General features: G+C 40.0%; 1 protein-coding gene across 2 annotated transcripts in view; it reads left to right on the forward strand.

Annotated features, from left to right (window-relative positions):
• The window catches only part of MLH1 (mutL homolog 1), a 32,017-nt gene that overhangs the window by 4,510 nt on the left and 6,964 nt on the right, over positions 1–20,543 (forward strand). The window contains exons 5-14 of one of the 2 annotated variants that reach the window (XM_067560929.1): positions 1,748–1,820; positions 2,060–2,151; positions 3,123–3,165; positions 5,336–5,424; positions 10,556–10,668; positions 12,681–12,774; positions 14,541–14,694; positions 15,904–16,262; positions 17,273–17,421; positions 19,325–19,433. In XM_067560929.1, coding sequence (XP_067417030.1) covers positions 1,748–1,820; positions 2,060–2,151; positions 3,123–3,165; positions 5,336–5,424; positions 10,556–10,668; positions 12,681–12,774; positions 14,541–14,694; positions 15,904–16,262; positions 17,273–17,421; positions 19,325–19,433 — 1,275 coding nt within the window. Of the gene's footprint in view, positions 1–1,747; positions 1,821–2,059; positions 2,152–2,820; positions 2,916–3,122; positions 3,166–5,335; positions 5,425–10,555; positions 10,669–12,680; positions 12,775–14,540; positions 14,695–15,903; positions 16,263–17,272; positions 17,422–19,324; positions 19,434–20,543 lie in introns of those variants that run through there. The other variant, XM_067560930.1, reaches the window with a different exon arrangement.

The raw sequence follows: 20,543 nt of genomic DNA on the forward strand, positions 1-20,543 counted from the left end.
CCTGCTCTAGACGTTTCAGGTCCTCAGGTGGTGCTGTGCATTTGACTCTAGATGGCACTATGCATTTTTATGGATTTCTGTTAAGCTTGCATATGATTATACGAAATCGTTGCCATCGGTATGTTAATCTGTTTGCAGTGTACACATTTAATTGTAAGCATCGACCACAATTTCAGTTTTGCTTTTGCTCTTATTACAATGGATCGTTGGCTCTGTTTGAATCAGTGCCTTACCGTTTTTAATATTTAGTGAGAGTTGCATGTTGATTTTAAAAAAAAATCAGTATATGTATGTAGGGAGTGGGTGTAAATTACTACAGATACAAAGAAGGGGGGTGCGATCAAATAAGTTTGAGAATCACTGGTTCAGACTATAGAGGTAGGTAAAGTTGCTGGGTGTAGCTAATTTAACATAATGTTTTTGAACCTTCAGATAAGATGAATAATTTCTTTAAAGGAATTCTATTTTAGAAACTGGTCTAGGGCAAACTTTCTTGTCCATTTTCCACATTCAGATAAAATGATATAGGTAGAGCTGTCTGCTTGATATTTCCTATTATGAGTCCCTGTTTTCAGTTGCCTTTGATTTTGCCAAACTTTTAACCATTTGGGCTGAAATTTTCCATGCTGTGTATCTGCCTCAGATGAAATTATTTGGGGAAATTTTATCCAAAATGATTCAGGTGTTCCAAAAATGAGGCTAGGGAAACATACGTTGTTTTGTCCATGTTAAAAAGAATTCTGGCAGCTTTTTTTTTTTTTTTTAAATAAGCTTCAGTAACCCCATGCTTTGGAGCAGGAAGTTGAACTTTGGCAAGGGAGTGGCCTTTGTGATGAGCCCTTTGCCATTCCCATGAATATCTACCCAAATTTGGCCAAATTATAAGCCATTGAAAATTCACAGTTTGCACATGCTCACTGGAGACTTCTTAGCTTTTACCAGCTAAATTTCCTGACGATTCTGTCAACACTGGGCATGCTCCCTTTGTGCATATCAGTTCTGACCTTGTAATTACCACCTTATATTTGAGGATACTTAGGGAACCTTAGGGCACTCCACACACAGGTCGTGTCTTGTGAAACTAACTTGTTAGAGTGCATGTATGGGTTAAGGCAAGTCTGCTCATCTAACTTGCCACTTGCTGACAGCACTGTCCTATGGTCCTTAACATGGAAATAACTGAACCTCAGACAGAAAAGAAGTTACTATATCCTCCTGCTGTAGGATGGGGTTGGAAGATTCTGTTTATTATCTGGGCAGGTAAGAGTAAGGTAGTGTCACTGCAAATAGATAAATAGAATACAATTATGGCTCTTACTTGGCCACAAGAAAAGGAAAAAGAAATTGCAACACATGTAAATAAAAATAAATTAAACCACATATATGCATGATTGATCATGCAAATAAGTCATTCTTTTCACGTTATCCATTTTGTTTCCTCTAATTTTTTAGAATACTTTTTCTCATTCAAATACTGATATTAGAGCCTAATATTTCTTTTATCAAAAATTCTCAAATATGTGCTTTATATTCATGTAAAAATGTCAGTGTATAAAGTTCAAAAAATGGAAAATAAAACTTGGATCAACCTGCTAAAACAAAAACCAAACAGTGACTGGACTGGCATTTCCTGAATGCCCTTCGCCCCACCCAATTTTTCACAACATTCATGTCTGATTCCCCCATCTCATCCCTATTCCCCAGCTACCTTGGTGTCTTACAACTGTTTGTTTTGTTTTCTGATTAGAGCAAGCTATTGTGATGGAAAACTGAAAGGGCCTCCCAAACCTTGTGCTGGAAACCAGGGGACTCAGATCACGGTAGGTGGTGGTGATTGTTATTTATTATTTGTATTACCATAGTCATAGAAGCCCTGTCATGGATCAGGATCCTACTGTGCTAGTTGCTGTATAAACACAGAACAAAAAGATAGTCATTGCCCCCAAAGGTTTTAGGTTAGTTGTCTTTCTTTCTGGCCTTCATGTCTACAGCATCATCAACTAAAAAGTATTTTATAAATGTCTCTAGTTTGTGTGACCTTACTTTTTTTTTAATGCAGGTTGAGGATCTATTTTACAATGTAACTACAAGGAGGAAAGCCTTAAAAAATCCAAGTGAAGAGTATGCAAAAATATTAGAAGTCGTTAGCAGGTAAGTACTGAAATAAAGGGTGCCATCTTGTTTTATCTGTTGGGTTGCTTTTTTGTGTTTAAAGCCAAATATCTCTTTCATAAATTAGACACGCAAAATAACAAGAGAAACCGTAGACCTTGCTTTCATGGTGTCAGGCTGTCATTATATTGACAAAAATTCCATTGGATCAAATTGTGAGATCCTTACAAAGAGTGAACTCCCATTAAAGCCAAGTCAGAGTGAAAACGAAGCAAGGACCTCATGATTTGGCCAATTATGAATAAATGCAGTGGGATTTTCACCTTCCCAGGGATAACTCTGAACAAGCCAGCCAGTTTCCTTCTCCCTGTCCCAGAAACTGAGAGTTTATTCCATTGTACCGAAGAAATCATTAAAGGTGAGATGGAGATTTTGCTGTTCCTCCATAATACTTGGTTGTTTGACATTTGAATGCTTTAGTCTTTGCCTAGAAGTGGTATAGTGACAGATTCTTTTTAGAAATTATGATTTCTTATCCTTTGTGTGATCTAGGCCAGCAGTTCTCAAACTTCATTGCCCCGCGACCCTCTTTGGACAACAAAAATTACTACATGAGTCCGGGTTGGGAGGCCAAAGCTGAAGACTGAGCCCCACCACCCCTTCATCTTCAGCCTGAGGCCCTCGCAAGTCTAATGCCAGCCCTGGTGACCCTCTTAAAACAGGGTTGCAACCCATTTTGGGGTCATGACCCACAGTTTGAGGACCACTGATCTAGGCTGATCTTTAAATTTCATGTGGCTTGGGTGAGTCACTTAATAGCAAACTGTTGCAATCTCCTGTGGCGGTTGATTTGAATGGAATTTCTTTTAAATTAAAACTCTTTTGCTGTATCACAAGAAATGTAGTTTTTTGTTCATATGGACTTACTTGTTTACTGCTTTAGTAGAGTATGGTGGGACAACTTGTCATTCTTTCATATACTGCAGTTTTGATTTATGCTTGTTTTTCAGGTATGCTATCCACAACTCAGGCATCAGTTTTTCAGTTAAAAAGGTATGTAGAACCTTTTAACTTCACATACTTACATCAGTTAAATAAAGGGCTTGGCCTTATGCCATGGATTTTGTAATGGGAATAGTCTGTGAGGTGGTTTTCTTTGCACCAGAGTGCACTTCTTCATGTAAGGTGTAAAGGAATTTGTTTTTCTGTATTCTAGATAAACTACATACAATTTAAAATAATAAATCCAGATAAAAGATGAGCATCAACAGTTCAGATTTTTCCTTGAGCTCACAAAGCTAACCCTGGTTCATTTTGTTTTATGAGATGCTTCAGGACATAAACCAAGCTCTAAGGAGTTAGGATGAGACACCTTCATGGGTGGGATGGAGATGGATTGTTCCACATCTGCCTACTATGGGGTCTCTTGAATCTTCCTGTGAAGTGGTGTTGGCCACTTTAGGAGACAGGATACTGGACTAGTTGGACTGTGGGGCTGATCCAGTCTTGCAGTTCCTATGTCACTTACCACTTTGTTTGAGTGCTTTCCCTATTACTGAGATTTGCATGTTTTAATTGCAGTCATTTCTTTAGGAATTTTCTTTTATTGTTACAAATCCCTAAAATAAGAAGTCTTAAATTTAAGAAGCCGTAACATTTAAAATAAGAATGTATCATCTTTTCACTGCTTAGAAACTAGATGTCTTTTTATCCAAATTGGAGTCGGGTTTTGGTGGTGAAAGTCTCCAAGCAGATGTTTACACTGTGAAACTTACTTTTTGCTGAACGTTGTTGTCAGTAACTGGTACAGCTGAACTGATGCTGACCATGGTTTAGCTGGAAGCATAGCCAAAGAAAAACCATGTTGGTGTGGCACTGAAAGACATTGCCATTTTGTAGTAGGGGCTTCCATCATTGCTTACACTGGTGGTGGTATGAAGTTTTTGTTTTTAAAAAAAAAAAAATTTATATATATATATAATATATCCCTAGTGTAGATAAGCTCTTTGTAGATCACCTAGTGACACAAAGGGGAAAGGCAGTCTGTTACATTATTTGGAAAATCAGTCTATAATGAACATTAACAGAAACTTTATAACTTTGAGGTCCTGTCCAATAGTTTTCAATTTACACACACTTACTAGCTGCTTCTAAAATATCTTTGTTCTTGATTGATTTTAATTGATTTATCAGCCAGCAAATTTCTCAAGATCTGCTTATGAATGTAGCTTTCCTTTAGCTTGCTTTTATTTATTTATATTTAAATAATGAAAAAGACCCCTATATAAAGGCTGTAAGTACCTTGACCATTAATGTTACAACATAGCACCAACAGTGTTAAAAAGGAAACATTCAGATAAGAGCAAAACTCAACTTGGTTAGCCTAACTTGGTAGGTCAGCCAGATAGCCCAGCCAGCCATTGACAAAAAAGCTCCTTTCCAGACCTGCATTGTTTTTGAAAACATGCTTTCAACTCTCTCTAGAAACCCTGTCAAATAGATTATTTTTATAGCATGCCCAGAAGGTCATCAAATTCAGGCTATTTTGGACCAAGAACTTATGCTTCTCTATATATCATTTGCTTGCAAATGATAAGGTAACCAAAAGCACCTAAGTGACTTAGGAGTCCAAATCCCATTTTTTAAAAAGTGACATAAGCATTTAAGAACCTAACTCTCATTCACTTTCAATAAGGCTTGACTTTCAATGAGATTTAAGCTTCTAAGTGCCTAGGTCACTTTTGAAAATAGAACTGTGGATCCAAAGTCACTTAAGTGCTTTTGAAAATGTTACCCAAGGACATTAATGCTATTAAAATATTGTTTATTTGACTAATGAATAAAACACATTTCTTACATTTTAAATCTAAAATGATTGAGGACAGAAATCCCATATGATAGAAGTTTTCTCATGAATAGACCACATATGTCACTCTTCTAACTTGCACCTGGAGCAATTGCCCACTATCCCCATATTTTGCCACCACACATTCTGGCACTTAAGAGTTGCCGTTTATAGCTATACCTGCAATATCCTCCTAGTATAGTTGCAGTTTATACTGACAAAGTTTCAGGCAAACAAAAACTGGGTTTATGTCCCACATATTTTTGTAAACTCAGTAGAACGTGTCTTACAATCGTTATTTAATAGACTTCTAAAACTTCAATAATAATTATATTTGTAAACATAGTGACACTAATTTCTTTTCTCATTTATTTTTAGCAAGGTGATACAGTGGCGGATGTTAGAACCCTATCAAATGCTACAACTGTGGACAATATTCGGTCTGTTTTTGGAAATGCAGTTAGCAGGTACGTTGACCGCTAAGTTGTTTTTAAATGAAATCTTATTTTTTAGTCCCATTTAAAAATAAATAATTTAAAAGACAGGTTTTGGGTGATGATTAGAGTATTTCATGGTAATATGGCACCAATGAATATAGTTATTGAGCCGGCATACTACACTATGTAAGATAAAATAAAATCTTTTAGGGTATATCTACACAGCAAAGAAAAACCTGTGGCTGGCCTGTGCCAGCCGACATGGTCTCATGGGGCTTTGGCTGCAGGGCTGTTCCATTGCTGTGTAAACTTTTGGGCTGGAGCCCAGACTCTAGGACCCTGGGAAGTGGGTGTTTTCCTAGAGCCTGGGTTCTAGCTCAAGCCCAAGCCCAGAAGTCTACACAGCAATGAAACAGCCCCGCAGCCCAAGCCCGGCAAGCCCAAGTTGGCTAGCACAGGCCAGCTGCAGGTGTTTAATTGCTTTGTAAACGTACCCTTAGTGACCAATGAGCTGTCCAAGGAGAGTTCCACAGTGAAGACACCTTAGATTGTATTGACTTTTCTGCAGATTCCTTTCAGGTTTAATGATAGTGGGGAAGGAACGATGCACATTGCACAGCTCTCCCTAACCTCACAGAAGGGTCTTTTATCTATCCAGGGACAGGGGAGGCTGGGATTATTGCCACGTAATTGTCTGATCTTCCCCCAAATGTGCAGGAAGGATGCTGTCCGTACCTGGAGAGAATCTTCTAAATGCTGATCTAGATGATATTGGGCCAAATTGTCCCCTAGAAGTTCCCAGTCACGTCCTAGACGGGTGAATCTCAGTATTTCCTCCCATTACACCTTACTTGTTAGAATTAGTCATTCCTTCAAATCTGCTTTTCTGAAATCCTAAATCTGTTTTTGTACAGTGACTACAAATTCAGATTAAAGCTGTCATTGAACAAATCACAAGAAAGGGGTTATAAAAATACTCCTGATCCCGGAAAGTCTCAGCAGTAATTGTAAGAAGAATCCCCTTCCATCAAATGTTTAACTGCAGAAATTTCATAGAACAGTTTTGCAGAATCCTTTCCTACCAACTCTGTCGGACTCCTGCCAATACTGATAGAAAGCTTGATTCTGCTACTAACATTAGAAATTACATCTAAGGAATGGAACTGACTGTGTGACTTTAAAAGTCATGTTAACTCCTTTTTAGGGAGTTATAATGATAAATTACCTAGGCTTAATAGGATTTTCCAGGCCAGTGTAGATAGGATCTAAGATAAGAGTTTTACAAACTGTGATGAAACTAATATAGTCGACCTGTCTGCACTAGCCATGGGAAAGGTTTAAGCACTCTCCGCTCTCTACTAACATCCCACCACTTAATGCAGATCAGGTAAGAGTGGACATTGAAAAGGTATGTGGGTCATAGGTTCAGAGAGAGCAATATTCAGTTATGAACCAGTGACAATTTTAAAGTCTCTCTTGGTCTCTCAGTGCTAATAACATGTGCCTTAAACTTTGAGAGTACTGAAATTCATACTTGCCAGTAATGATGCAACAGTCGTTCCTGGTCCTAGATTGTCCAATATCCTATAAGGCATGTTAATTTATTGAAAAACTGCTCTGGATAAGTTGTAGAGGCTTTTGAAATGTTTCTAATTTTACTCTCAATTTGAGGGTACATGGTAAATAAGACTACTTGGCTTTGTTATTTGTATGAGTAACAATTTTATGTACCAACAAAGAATTTTAAAACTCTTTAAAAGAATTCTGATAGTGTGTAACTGTCACGTAAACAAAAGTTGTCTGCTCATAGTCATGTTGGTCCCAGGATATTAGAGAGACAAGCTGGGTGAGGTAATATCTTTTATTACCAACTTCTGTTGGTGAAAGACAAACTTTTGAGTTTACACTTAGTTCTTCAGGTATGGAAAAGGTACTCGGTGTCACAGCTAAATACAAGGTGGAATGGATTGATTAGCATAAGGAGTTAATACATATTTCAAAAAATGATTCTAGATGAAGTAGCCTGTTAACATCCCTATATAGCAGTGAAAGGAAGGGAGGGGAGGAAAATGCAGTTGGGGTGGAAGGAAGGTTGTGAATGGGTTATAGATTGTCGTAATAATCCAGTGTCTCTATTCAGTGCATGTTTTTTAGTGTCTAGCAAAGTTATGAATTTAAGCTCTCAAGCTCATCTTTTGAAGGTGTGCAGATTTCCTTTGAGAATGGGGACTGAGAGATCAGATAGAGTGATTGTTTTGTGAAAACTGTTCACCCAAAGTGGTGTGGTCTTTTTTTGTCTTTTATCAGTTTTCTGTATGAATTCATTTGAGAGTGTAGTGATTGCCTGGTTTCACCCACATAGTTTGTTATTGGGGCATTTAGTCCATTGGATGAGAGATACCACATGTTGTGAGATAGGTCTCTTGAAAGGTGTATTGTGGAGGGTATTGATCATTGTAGCATTGGAGATATGTCTACAGGTTTTTGTATCTGCTATTCTGGCAGGGTCTGGTGCTGCTTCTGATGATGAGGTGTGGGAGTTAGAAGGCGAGAAGAGGGGTTTCAGGAAAGATATTCTATAGGAACCACATTCAAAAAGATATGGGTTGTATTTGTTTGATGATACTCTATGGGGTCCAGTGGGGGGGGGTGGGAGGTGATGACTAGGGATGTGCGGTCAGAGGCGTTTTTATTTCTGTATTGAAGCAGATTCTCTTGAGATATTTGGGTGGCCTGTTCCATGATGCAATTTACTTCTCTGTTGGAGTGTTCTTGTTTGGTGAAGGCAGTTTTAAGTGTGTCATGGTATATATTCTGGACTTTCTTCTCAGAATATTTTCTGTGGTATCTGAGTGCCTGGCTACAGTTTGGAGTGTTTTCTGAATCTGAAGGTAGGTGTGGTGATCCGTGTGTTTCTTGTATATAATTGTCTGTAGGATTCCATTATTGAAGTAGATCATGGTGTCCAGGAAGTTGATGCAAGTGTGGGAGTTTTATAGAAATAATTTAATGAATGGGTGGTGGTGGTTGAAAAGTTGTGTGGAACTCTATGAGGGAGTTTACGCTGTCCAGATGATGAAAATATCATCAGTGTATCTCAGGTATAGCATTGGATTCATGGTGCATTTGTCTGGAAATTTTTCTTCAAGGTGTCCCATGAAGAAGTTAGCATTTTGGGTAGTCATCCTAGTACCCATGGCTGTTCCCATGGTTTGGACAAAGTGTTTGTTGTTGAATATAAAATTGTTATAGGTGAGGATGAATTTGGTGGTGTGTTGGTGTGGATATTTGACTACAGTAGAACCTCAAAGATGATAACACCAGAGTTACGAACTGACCGGTCAACAGAACACCATGTGAACCCGGAAGTAAGCAGTGGGGGTGGGGGTGAGGGAACAAAAACACAAACAAAAAAACCCCTGGCACTATACAGTGCCTGGATTGCATCTTAAAGGTACAATAGGCACATCTGGGTTTTCTGTCCCCAACTCTACTCCCCATGTGAGGGGCGGATGCTCTTTCACCCTCTCACCCCCAACCCGCTGGGAGGGGGGATGCTGTTTTTGTCCCTCTCCTAAGGAGGGGGGGATGAACTTGCAAGCTCAGGCAAGAGCCTGTGCTGCTGGTGTTGGAGCCAAAGCCTGGCTTGGAGCAGGAGCAGGAATCCTAGAGCTGCTGTCCATGCTGCACTCTGGAGAAGTTTTAAATGGCCACAGCCTGTGTGCCTCAATGCAGCTCAAGCTTTACCTGTGACTGCGCTCCAGGGTCTTGCCAGCACCACTGGCAGTGCAAGGGAAAGGGGAGGAAGGGATGCTAGCAGTGGGCTGGTAGCCACTCCCTGCCACATGCTGCCTCTAGAGCACGGCTGGCAGAACACAGCAGGGCATGGGCAGCTGGTGAACAGTCAGTACGGGAGGCTAGCACTGGCCACGCCTCTTCCACACCAGCCAAGCCGGCCCCCGGCTCTGGAGCACCCCTGGAGCCCACCCTGCCCCACCCAAACCCAAGGCTGGCTAGCTGTGCCCCAGCCTGCCCTCCCCCCCACTGCTGGAGCGCTGACCACTCCAGCCGGAGCACTGCCAGCTCCAGTGCCCCCAGCACCCCTGGAACGCCAGCTGGCCCCAGCGCTCTGCCGGCCCAAGTGCCCGCAGCCCCTGGAGTGCCGGCCTGCTTCAGTGCTGAAGCCCCGCCCTGGCCTCAGGCTAGCCGGCCTGCACCCCAGCGCCACCCCACCGAAGTGCCGAGCAGCAGACACTGCCGGAGTGCTGGCCTAGCCTGTCCCAGCGCTGCAATGCCCCAGCCCCAGAGTGCCAGCCCCAACCACCCCAAATACCTCTGGCTGGGTGCCGGCTGCACCCCAGGCTCCATCTGCTTCAGGGGAGAGGCAGCCAGCTGGCTGAGCCAGCCACCCACCCCTCTGGCCCATGCTAGCGGGATGCAGCAGGAGGGGCGGGGCCTTGCGGTGGAGCATGGGTGGGGCTACACCTGGCTGTCAGGGAAGGTTAAGCCTTCCTGGGCATTTCATACCCAGTGCCCATGGAGCAGGGCAAGCCCCAGGGAGAGGCAGCTGCCAGCTCAGCACAAAAGCAAGAAACAGAAATAGGGCAGGGAGCTGTTTGCAAACCAGCAGTGCTGCCAGGTGACACCTTTGTAGAGATCTCTCACAGCATCAGCTGGAAGACCCTGCAGTGTATACTGAATAAGAGTAAAAGGGTAGTATTGGGAGAACATCTCCCCAAGTGACTCAGACTCTTTGGCTCCTTTGAAACTTTAACCTTAGTTCTTATCCTATACAATACCGTATTGTACCATAATGTTTTGTTCAGAGTTACGAACAACCTCCATTCCCAAGGTGTTCGTATCTTTGAGGTTCTATTATACTTTTGCTAAACAGTCTGCTCTGCCTTGTATTTAGCTGTGACACTGAGTACATTTCCCAGACCTGAAGAAGAGCTCGAAAGTTGTCTCTCTCACCAACGGAAGTTGTTCCAATAAAAGATATTACCTCACCCACCTTGTCTTTCTCTACATATACAAAATACATAATGATGCATTTCTACTTGCAAATAATGTAACTACCTTAAACTAATGCCAATAAAACCTTTGCACAGCACTACATATTTTCATATATTCTCTTTTCAAAATAAAAAAACATCTGCAGAGAATTGATAGAAGTGGGCTGTGAAGATAGCAAGCTGGCCTTTAAAATGAAAGGTTACATAACGAACGCAAACTACTCAGTGAAGAAATGCATGTTTTTACTCTTCATAAATCGTAAGTGCAAAGAAGTCTGTATATGTTTGTAATGTTTGTTATAAACATTATAAAGTTTGTAATGACTTTGTTGTTTCTTTTAGCATTATTTTAAGCAGAGTGTGCATCCGTTTATTTCTAAAGCACGGCCACCTCAAGGCTCTGAACATGCACCTTTTTGAAAATCACATTAAAGGCTAAATTCTGCCATTGGTGAGATCTTGTGTTGAGCAGGGAAGCAGAAATCAAACCAAATGCTTACATATCTGCAGTGTTTTGTGGTCTGGAGTGTTACAGAGCGGCTGGAGCCAGGGCCAAAGTAAGGCAATCCAGGGCCCTATACGTACCACGACATGGAGTCCTCTGTGGCTAGGCCCTGCATCCACTTGCCATAGCCTTCTCCACCCAGAGGGGCAGAGGCATGGGGCTGCTTTCTTCTCCCAGGAGTGGCAGCAGGAGCCTCCCTCCTTTAGGGGCAGCAATAGGGGTCCCTTCTGCCTCCCAGACAGGCAAGGGCAGCAGCAGGGAGGCTTCCCCCAGTACTTACTCCGAACTGGGGATTATCTGCTGGAGTGGGTGGGCAAGTGGGCCTGCTGCACTTTTCTCCTCCTGTCAAACACAGAATCCTCTTCTTGGGATATTGTTGGCAGGGCCATTTAGACTAGAGCAATGGGATTGTGGAATTGAAGCTGCATTAAGATTCACAGGGCATTTCTGAGTTATTGTTTCTGACACAGCATTGGTTTCTCAAATCATGTTTTGAGGCTTTACTTCCAGCCATAAACTTACTTTAAAAAAAAAAAAAAAAAAGAGATTCGGATATAATCATGAAACTCCAGGAATTGGGGCCTTCAACACATGCGTATAGTGCATATATCTTAATCCAGTCCAAGCCAGAGCTGGGAAATAAGTTTTATACCTGATTCTACCACGGACTTTGTGAAATGGGCAAGTTGGTTAAACCTCAACCTATCTATGCTTCAGTTTGCCCATCTATAGAAAGAATACAATTATAACAACATAACCAGAGTGTAGAGACTTAATATTTATAAAGTGCTTTGAGTTCTTTTGAAAATGCTGTAAAAGCATATTGTAATAGCTAAATATTATTCATGAAGGATTTCCAGATCCCCACTGTTAACAGATGTTCATTTATCAGCCAATAACTGACCCAGTATCTAGAACAAGGATTTAAATTGTCTTCCTTAGTGATCAGAACAAGGAACAGGCTTTTTATTTCCTTGCACTTGAATGTGCACAGAATGTCATTCAGGCTAACTGGCAATTAACTGCTTTATCTGAGTACCTTTGTTTGTGCTGCAGGCTATAGACACAACTCAAAAGATAGTTTCACAAAAGATTAGCTCTAATAGTGTTCTCCAAAAACATAGCATTGCAAAAAGGTCAGAATGCTTGTAACTTTTGTGTTGATCCCCTCAAAAAGTCATTTGTATGGTCACCAAGACCATTGCTTTCAGAAGAAATCTTCATGCAGCACGCCATCTTAGCATTCGATGGTGTGCTGCATGAAGGTCACTGAAGTGAAAAGCATATCATGTGTTTGCCTTTAACCCGTGGGATCCTATTTAGTCTCCCCCAGCGCACAATTGAATGTGCTACTGCATGAGAATTGGAAAGTGAAACTTAGACCCTGACTTTACTGAATTACAAAAAGGAAGATCTTTAAAATTTCAGTGTTGGTTGTAATGTAGATTTAAAAAAAAGTATTCAAATTAAAAAAGGATTGGGCAGTTGCCCTTTAAGAGACTAGGGAAGAGCAAGGATGGAACAGAAAATAGTAGATAGAAAATGAGCAAAATACACTTATGGAGCAATTTTTAATTGTACAGTAGATTTATATCAGTGGTAGATACTATGGGAATAGATGCTACAGGAAAAAACTTCAGGCTCTTGTACAGCATGAAGTTTTGGGCATAAGGGAAGTACTTACGCACCATATAGTATGTTTACACATGTTATTTGGAGGCAGTGTCACAGTATGCTTTTCCCCCTTTTTTTGTTTTTTATTCCAGATCGACTGGTGGAGTCAACCGCTTTGCGGAAAGCCATAGAAACTGTGTATGCTGCTTATTTGCCGAAAAGTACACATCCATTCTTATACTTAAGGTAAAGTAATAAAAAGTCATAACTTCTAAAGCCTGTCTTGTAGGGCTAGCCAGAGTCAGTAATAGCTTGATAAAGGGGATCAGCACAGCTAAGGTGGGCTTTAAGCACCAGCATGGTACAGTTTATTCCCAAGCAGGAGGTAATTGAAAGTGTATTTCTTTCATCCTTTACAGACTAGAAAGTCCACAACACCAAGGAAGGGCTTGATTTTCAGAAGTGTTGGGCACACACAACTCCAGCTGTGAAGTCAATTGGATTTGTGGGGTTTCAGCACTGAAAATCAGGCTTTCTGACTCAACAGCAAGAGCAATAGGGAACACTCATTTGTTCTATCCAAAACTCTGTCTGCCTCTCTTCTTGCTAAGGTTTATATTCCATTCCACAGGAGCACAGCATTGTTGTCTGTGCTTGTTAATTAGAGTTCCTCCTTCATGGATATGCTGTAAGTTTTTCATACATCTAATGGAACAGACCAACAGACCTCATTTACTGAACAACAGGCTTCCCCAAAAATGTCTGGGCACCATCGCTTTTTAATATTTATATCAGTGACATACCATTGACCCAGTCACACAAATTTGGATATGAGGATGGTTTTGCACTCGACATACAAGTGAGCACTTTCACCCAAGAAGAATGCATCCTTCTAGAAAAATCAGAAAAAACTAGACTACTACTGTTGGGTATGGTGACTGACTGAATCCTGAAAAAGCTGTCTCCACGTTTCTCCTAAGCAACCAATATGCAAAGACGCACCTGACTGTCATCTTCTGTGACATCAAATTAAGGCACAAGAATTTCTTGAAATATCTTGGAGTTGTTATGGATCATAGCCTCACACACTTCCATTGACCTAGCTACTGGTGATTGGGGAGGTGGATTACCTACATTGACAGAAAATCCCTTTCTACAGCAACATAGCTACAGCGACCATAGTGTAGACATGCTGTAACAGGGTGGCTTGACCTTGGGGCTGAGAGTCTGGGGCTATGTCCCCTCTGGTTACAGAATGGGCCTGACCTGAGAGGAATCAGATGAGCGAGGATTAAGCCCTGAGAGGTCCCAGCTCGGAAAAGATTGTGAGGAAGAGACAGAAGGGAGCCAGAAGGCTCCTGCAAGACCGTGAGTGAGCAGTGAGGAAAGCTCTCCAGAAGAAAGGCCTGGGAGAGACCTTGAAGAACCAAGGACTGGTTGAAGAGCCACAGGGAAGGTGGAAATTATTTGTTTCTGTTGATAGTTTTGAACTTTACTTGGGAGAAGTGTGACCCTAGAAGGGATTGACTAAGGACCGTGATCTAGCTGGAGAGCTGAGTTACCTGACACAAACCACCACAGTGCTGGAGTGACCTTCAGTGGCAGCGCTAGCCCAGTTAGGGGCTTTGCCTTGTCACGAAGGGGTGGCTAGTGGTGAGTAGACTTACACTTACGTGCCCACTGAAAAAATTACTCTTTCTAAAAGCTGTTTTGAAGCTATCGTATAACAAAATTAGTTTCATTTATGAGCTGATCCAAAGCCCTTTGAAGTAAATGGAAAGATTTGTTGACTTCAATGGGTTTTGAATCAAGCCTCTTAGTATTTAGTAGATATCTAAGTATCAAAACAAATAAGTCTCCACTGCAATACCGTTAGTTTTTCAGGGCCATTTTCACTGCCTAGGGTAAACTTATGACCTGAATTCTGACACATCTTGTGCTTAGTGCATTCACGCACTCTCCTCCATCAGTGGAATATTTTTAGGTTGGTTTTCCTTTAAAATGTTTTGCAGCCTGGAAATAGCCCCCCAGAATGTAGATGTGAATGTGCACCCTACAAAGCATGAAGTCCATTTCCTTCATGAAGACAGTATCCTAGAGTGTGTGCAGCAACATATAGAGAGCAAATTACTGGGCTCTAACTCTTCAAGGATGTACTTCACCCAGGTGAGAATATAAATGTTAAGAGACCACAAGTCTTTACTGTGTTGATAGCCTGGAGTAGTGGGTATTCTAAGTACAACATTAGTATCTAATCTGCCAGATACTTCTACTGTACTGTGTATTAGCTGTGTGGCCCATTTATGAAGTGTGTTTGCCAACATTTATATTTTAAAGTGACTGTGTCGATTTCAAATCTAATCAGTTTGGGGGGAAGAAGTTAAAAGTAATTTGAGGTATACTGACTTTAAGTCCCCTTGCCATTGTTTTTTCTCTGTCTTGTTTCTCCATGAAAGACCTACACAAATGGAAATAATTATACACAAAATGCTGTCAAATGCACAATGTAAACAGACTGGAAAAAATAAAAATGTTTTTCCTAATATCTTTCAGTCAGTCATTGTGGGTTTACAGATAATAATGAGAGAAGACATTTCCAGACAGAAGGGCGACTTAAATGGGCTCTTATTAATATTGTTAATCTTTTACAGTATATTAAATTAATGGATTTACTGTTAAATATTTGTTCAATTTAATATTTAGGTTTTTAATTAAATACTAGCTAATTTAAATAAGTAGAATTATGTACTTAGCACTACTAATTTTTGTTTTTGCTTAATCCTGTTAGTTTCAAAATACTATATTTTAGAATGTGCAAAATAACTATATAACTTAATAAACACACACACAGGTTAGGTTTTTTAACACTTCTAATAACAGGCAGGACTAAATCTAACACTGCATATAGTATAGCATTGCTTGGGATAAAACTGTTTATTTTAATAAACAAGCAAATAAAAACATGTTTAAAAAGTGATTTGATTAATTTCTGTGATTATTATTCTTATACAAAGTAGATTGTTGTAAAATAGCATGTATAAAATAATAATTTAAAAGTGTAATAAAACCTCTTTTTAAACACATCACATGCTTGTTTGTTATACACACAGAGGTTTGCATCTTCAGGACACAAAGATTTAGTAATGATTCTTTCTGAACTATTAAGATGATTTCATTAGGGTGAATGTTACCCTATGCAGAGGGCCTGCTTAGGGCATATGCCCCATTTAAGCACTTAAAATAGGGCTTAAATGAGATTTAATGGGCCCATCATACAAGGATAAATGTCACTTTTAGAGAGATGTACATAGGCATGTACAGTCTCCTGACAGTGCTGAATTTCTCTCCTCTCCCTCTCCCATTTTTGCAATGAAGACTTTGATTCCAGGAGTTGAATGCTCTTCCGCTGAGGTTAAGTCAGTAGCAAGCTCCGCTTTCACAGCGAAAGGAACAGGAGATAAGGTCTGTGCCCACCAGATGGTCCGCACTGATTCCCGAGACCAGAAGCTGGATGCTTTCCTTCAGCCTGTAAACAAACCCTTGAGTACAGGGCACACTGTGGTGACCCTAGAGGATGGTACAGGACTTTCTGATGGCAGAGCCAGACAGCAGGATACTGAAATGGAAGATCTCAATGACTTTGATACAATGGCTGCTGCACAGGAGGATGCAGTGATGAAACCAGAGGGGCAGAAGGAAAGTGGAAGGCTGACTCCTGAAACAGTCCCTACTAGGTAAAGATGATCTCTGCTGGATAGTTGTATTGTTGCCTTTTTATCAAAGTGGATAAAAATCGATGTTTTTAAATTTAAAAAAAAAAATTTTTTTATTTAAATAAGATCTTTTAAAATGTATATTAAATATGTTTAATTTTAAGAAATAAACCTATTGAAAATTAAATTTTAAATTGACAATGTATGTTAAGGCCTAATTTTATAATCCGTTTAAATCATTTAAATTAAATGCTAAAAATATTTACCAGTATCTGCTTGCTGCCAAGTTTTAAAGAAAGTCAGATCACTTAACTGGTAATAGTCACTGGCTAAGCACCTGGAATCAGATTTTGCTGAAGTGCTAAACCAACTTTTGACAAAAGGAAACTTTTCTGCAGGTGCAAAGAGTATTTTCTTAATTTTAGTTTATTCAACTAGTTCAGTTCAATGACTAGTTCACTCAAACCTAAGAAACCAGTTGGGATTTGGAAAAGCAGGAAAGCTCTTTTTTTCTCCAGTGTTGCAGACATTTCTGGGAGAAGATTAGATGACCTGAGGCTATGTAACTCTTAAAAGAGGATACCTGGAGCAGCCATAGTCAGGGAAGGCCCTGGTAGTGCTGCTGCACTGGAGCTGCTCTGACAGTTTGTCCTGAGCTATCAGGGAGAGAGAGCTTATTTTTCATTATAGTGAAGAAAATCTAATGTAGTTAAGGAACACACAGGATCTTTTGTGATGTTTCTTTAGGGGCCTGGTCCACCACCTGTTGAAGTTGATGTGTGCTGAATTGGGCTCTTAAACAGTTGATTTGTTAAATGTGATCAGTAATAAGGGTCCCTAAATAGTCTTGACAGTTGCTCTGTTCTGACAAACTGCCTTGGAAATGAAATAAAACAATCTTTCCTTCTTTGAAACTTTTTGGAGCTAGCTGTATTGCTGTTTAATGTAGAGTTAACACACATCACTGCTGAGTATGTATTTGTATATCATTCTAATGAGAATAGAAAGTATTTCCCGTCTCTATATTGCAGAAAGAGACAGCGGACCGATTCTGATGTGGAAATGGAGGAAGATAACACTAGAAAGGAAATGACTGCTGCCTGCACCCCTAGGAGAAGGATTATTAACCTAACCAGTGTATTGACTCTGCAAGAGGAAATTAGTAGTCAAGCATATGCAGGTATGCAAGCCCCTTGTTCCTCAAGATTGCTATTTTACTGACAGTTAAACACATGACCGTTTGGACTACTTAAGATAATTTTGTAAAAGTGGCACAACAAGCCTGTTTCGGAAGAAAGTATGCTGGGGCTTTTACTGTGTATCTTGTACGTTTTTCTTAGCTTGCAGATTAACTCAATACTGCTGTGGTTTAGCAGGTCATCTTACTGTCTGAGCAAAATTTGTATTTAAATTTTTTAAACCATAAGGACCAGCTTCTGCACAGACATTTTCCACTTAGACAGGAGAGGTGCACACCTCATATCTAAGGGCTGGTTTAGCCTTTAGTAAGCCTGCATATTAAACCACATTACTAAACAAAACACCCTTACTTCTTAATATCAGGCTTTTTTCCATTCCAAATACAGGTATTAACTCACCTTATAGATGAATAGCCTGTAAATTGCAGCTAAATAGCAAGGTTCTTTGTTTATTTGCTCTGGATACAGGAGCAAAGTGAAGTTTCTTAAACAATGGAACTTTTCTAAAACAAAAAGATAATCTTTTTTTCAAATTTCCAGGCTGAGATGTTATAGGGTAAGCTATATTTTCAGGATTTTTTTTATTGCTAGTTGCAAGCCTCTGAAAATAGATTTATAATGGAAACAATGATAGGACAGACATTAATTTGATTACTGTAGCTTGTTCATGCTATTTTTGCTTGAATGAGGAAAGGGGAACCATTTTCCTGTGAGATTTAACTGCAATAAGTGGCATCCAATCAAACATTCCAGCCATATTAAGCTGGTCTAGGTATTGGAGATCATATGGTGTGGCAGTTCTTGTCTAGTTAGTTTTAATTGGTTGATAAGATTCAGAGGAATTCTACAGCTAAGACGGCCAGCATCTTCAGATACCTACACTGGCTGCTAAGGCTAAGAAATCTTAACTCCTAGCAATGAAAGGGTTTAATGTTGTTCTCCTGAAACTCCTCAGATGCTGGCTGCTAGTACTGAATGCAGAATGCCATATCCTGGTGTTCACCCACTCAGTACTTAAATATTAAGGCATTGCAGTTGCAGCTCTTTTATAGTCACCAAAAAACTTCCCAGAATGATACGTCAGAATTTGTGCAACTGTTCCATGTTGTGTGTTATCTCAATTATATCTCTGAAATACATACTAGAAAGGCTTGTAAAAGTGAAATGCATCTCTGACACTTTTGTATCTCATATGCAAATGAAAGTCATGTAGTACAGTGCTCTAATACTGTGATTGCAGTGCCAAACCCTTGGGAAGAAGCTAAAGGAATGTAATTATAGGTGTGTGTTTTAACAGCATGGATGGAATGGAGCTTCATATGAAGAGTCTCATTTTTTATGATAAACTCACTTTTTCTAAACAAAGGCAGAAATTTCTTCTGGGAAAGCAAAACAAAAAAAAGCAAAAAACCCGACTCTGTGTATATATACTTGGCATCAGCAGGAAACAACAGCAGGATCAATTCTTAAATCTGATTTTATTCTGGAGGTTTTTTTGCTTTACCAGCTTTCTTTTAGTATCCTGTTTGGTATTTATTATTCTTTTCCAACCAGAAACTTTTACAGTAAAAAAATGATAACATTCAAGTAAAATACCAAGATTTTTACAAATTGTTTTTATTCAGACTTTGAATTGAATATAACTTTTCTCATACATACAATGTATTTATCTATTTTAGGATTAAACTACTGGGATGTTCAGAATTTCCTGATAATTTTTAATACTTGGTTATTTAGGACTGTTTGAACTGAAGGCTATAGCAGTGATTCAAGTAGTAGTTTTACATTTTCACAACTTGAATAATCAAGATACTTTGCAGACTACAGCAGCTCTGGGCTGGGGGGAATTTATATGACCTCATCTTGTTAGATGTATTATTCCAGGTCTTCAGGAGATGCTACATGATCACTCGTTTGTTGGTTGTGTTAGCCCTCAATGGGCTTTGGCACAATACCAGACCAAGCTGTATCTTCTCAATACAACAAAACTCAGGTAAGCACACTGATTCGTGGTGTTAGATGTTGTCAACAGTTAAAATAGCTGGTGAACACCAGACTGAGTACTTATTAAAAAGAAGGAAAAATAATAGAAATGAGGTACAACAACAATGTGAATGCTACTTTTTGAAATCTAGCCAAAGTGGTGATTTGAGGAATACTCAATTGTGAAAGGCCCCAGATTTTTAATCTCTCAAATTTTTGTATTGATCCTGCAAAATGTATAGGCTGTTGCTACGTAATTAAAGAAATGAAAGGAATTTGGTTTTACATTAGGGTGACCAGATAGCATAGGGGTGGCCAACCAGTCAGAGACGAAGAGCCGGAAAGAGCCACATTTACCTTTTCAGTTTCCCCTCCTCTCTTACCCTCCCCCCGAAACTTCAGGCTGATCCCTCAATTTGGGAGGCAGCTTGTCAATTTCACTTGTCAGTTTCCCTCTTCTCTTACCCTCCTAGAAAAGCCTGTCAATTTCAAAGAGCTCAAAGAGCAGCATGCAGAGAGCCACCAGCCACATTTGCATGACCAAAGAGCCCCATGCGGCTAGAGCCGTGGGTTGGCCACCCCTGAGATAGCAAGTGTGAAAAATCGGGTCAGGGTAGAGGGAGGGTAATAAGCGCTTATATAAGACAGTCTCAAATATTGGGACTGTCCCTATAAAATCTGCTCACCCTACATTACACCTATGTGTACCATCCATTTGAAGAGCTAAGTTATTGAAACATCAAAGAACCTAATTCTTTTAAAGTCAGTCCTGTGCCTGATTACAGAGCCTGCAGAATATAGGGAGAATGCAAATTGGATGTGTAAACCTACAAAAAACAGCCACAATTAGGCCTACTTGCCTTGAGGTGTCAAGTTGTGTAATGTCTTATCAGCACAGAATCACAGTCCTTTTCTCCCAGGCTAACACCACACAGTTCAGAGATTTAGGGCTTGAACATGAACATTTAGTTCACAGCAAAATGTGTGAATCTACACTGCACTAACCTGTTGCGCTCTAATTGTCCATGCAGATCAGCTGACATGGTGTTTGTTAGAGTGCTTTGCTCTAGTCCTCTTTGAAATGGGACTAGATCAGAATGCATTAATGTGCTTCAGCAAG

This window comes from Emydura macquarii, unplaced genomic scaffold, assembly GCF_026122565.2.
Source record: "Emydura macquarii macquarii isolate MOO-44397 ecotype Brisbane River unplaced genomic scaffold, CSIRO-AGI_Emac_v2 contig_2321, whole genome shotgun sequence".
In the NCBI taxonomy this organism is placed as follows: domain Eukaryota; kingdom Metazoa; phylum Chordata; order Testudines; family Chelidae; genus Emydura; species Emydura macquarii.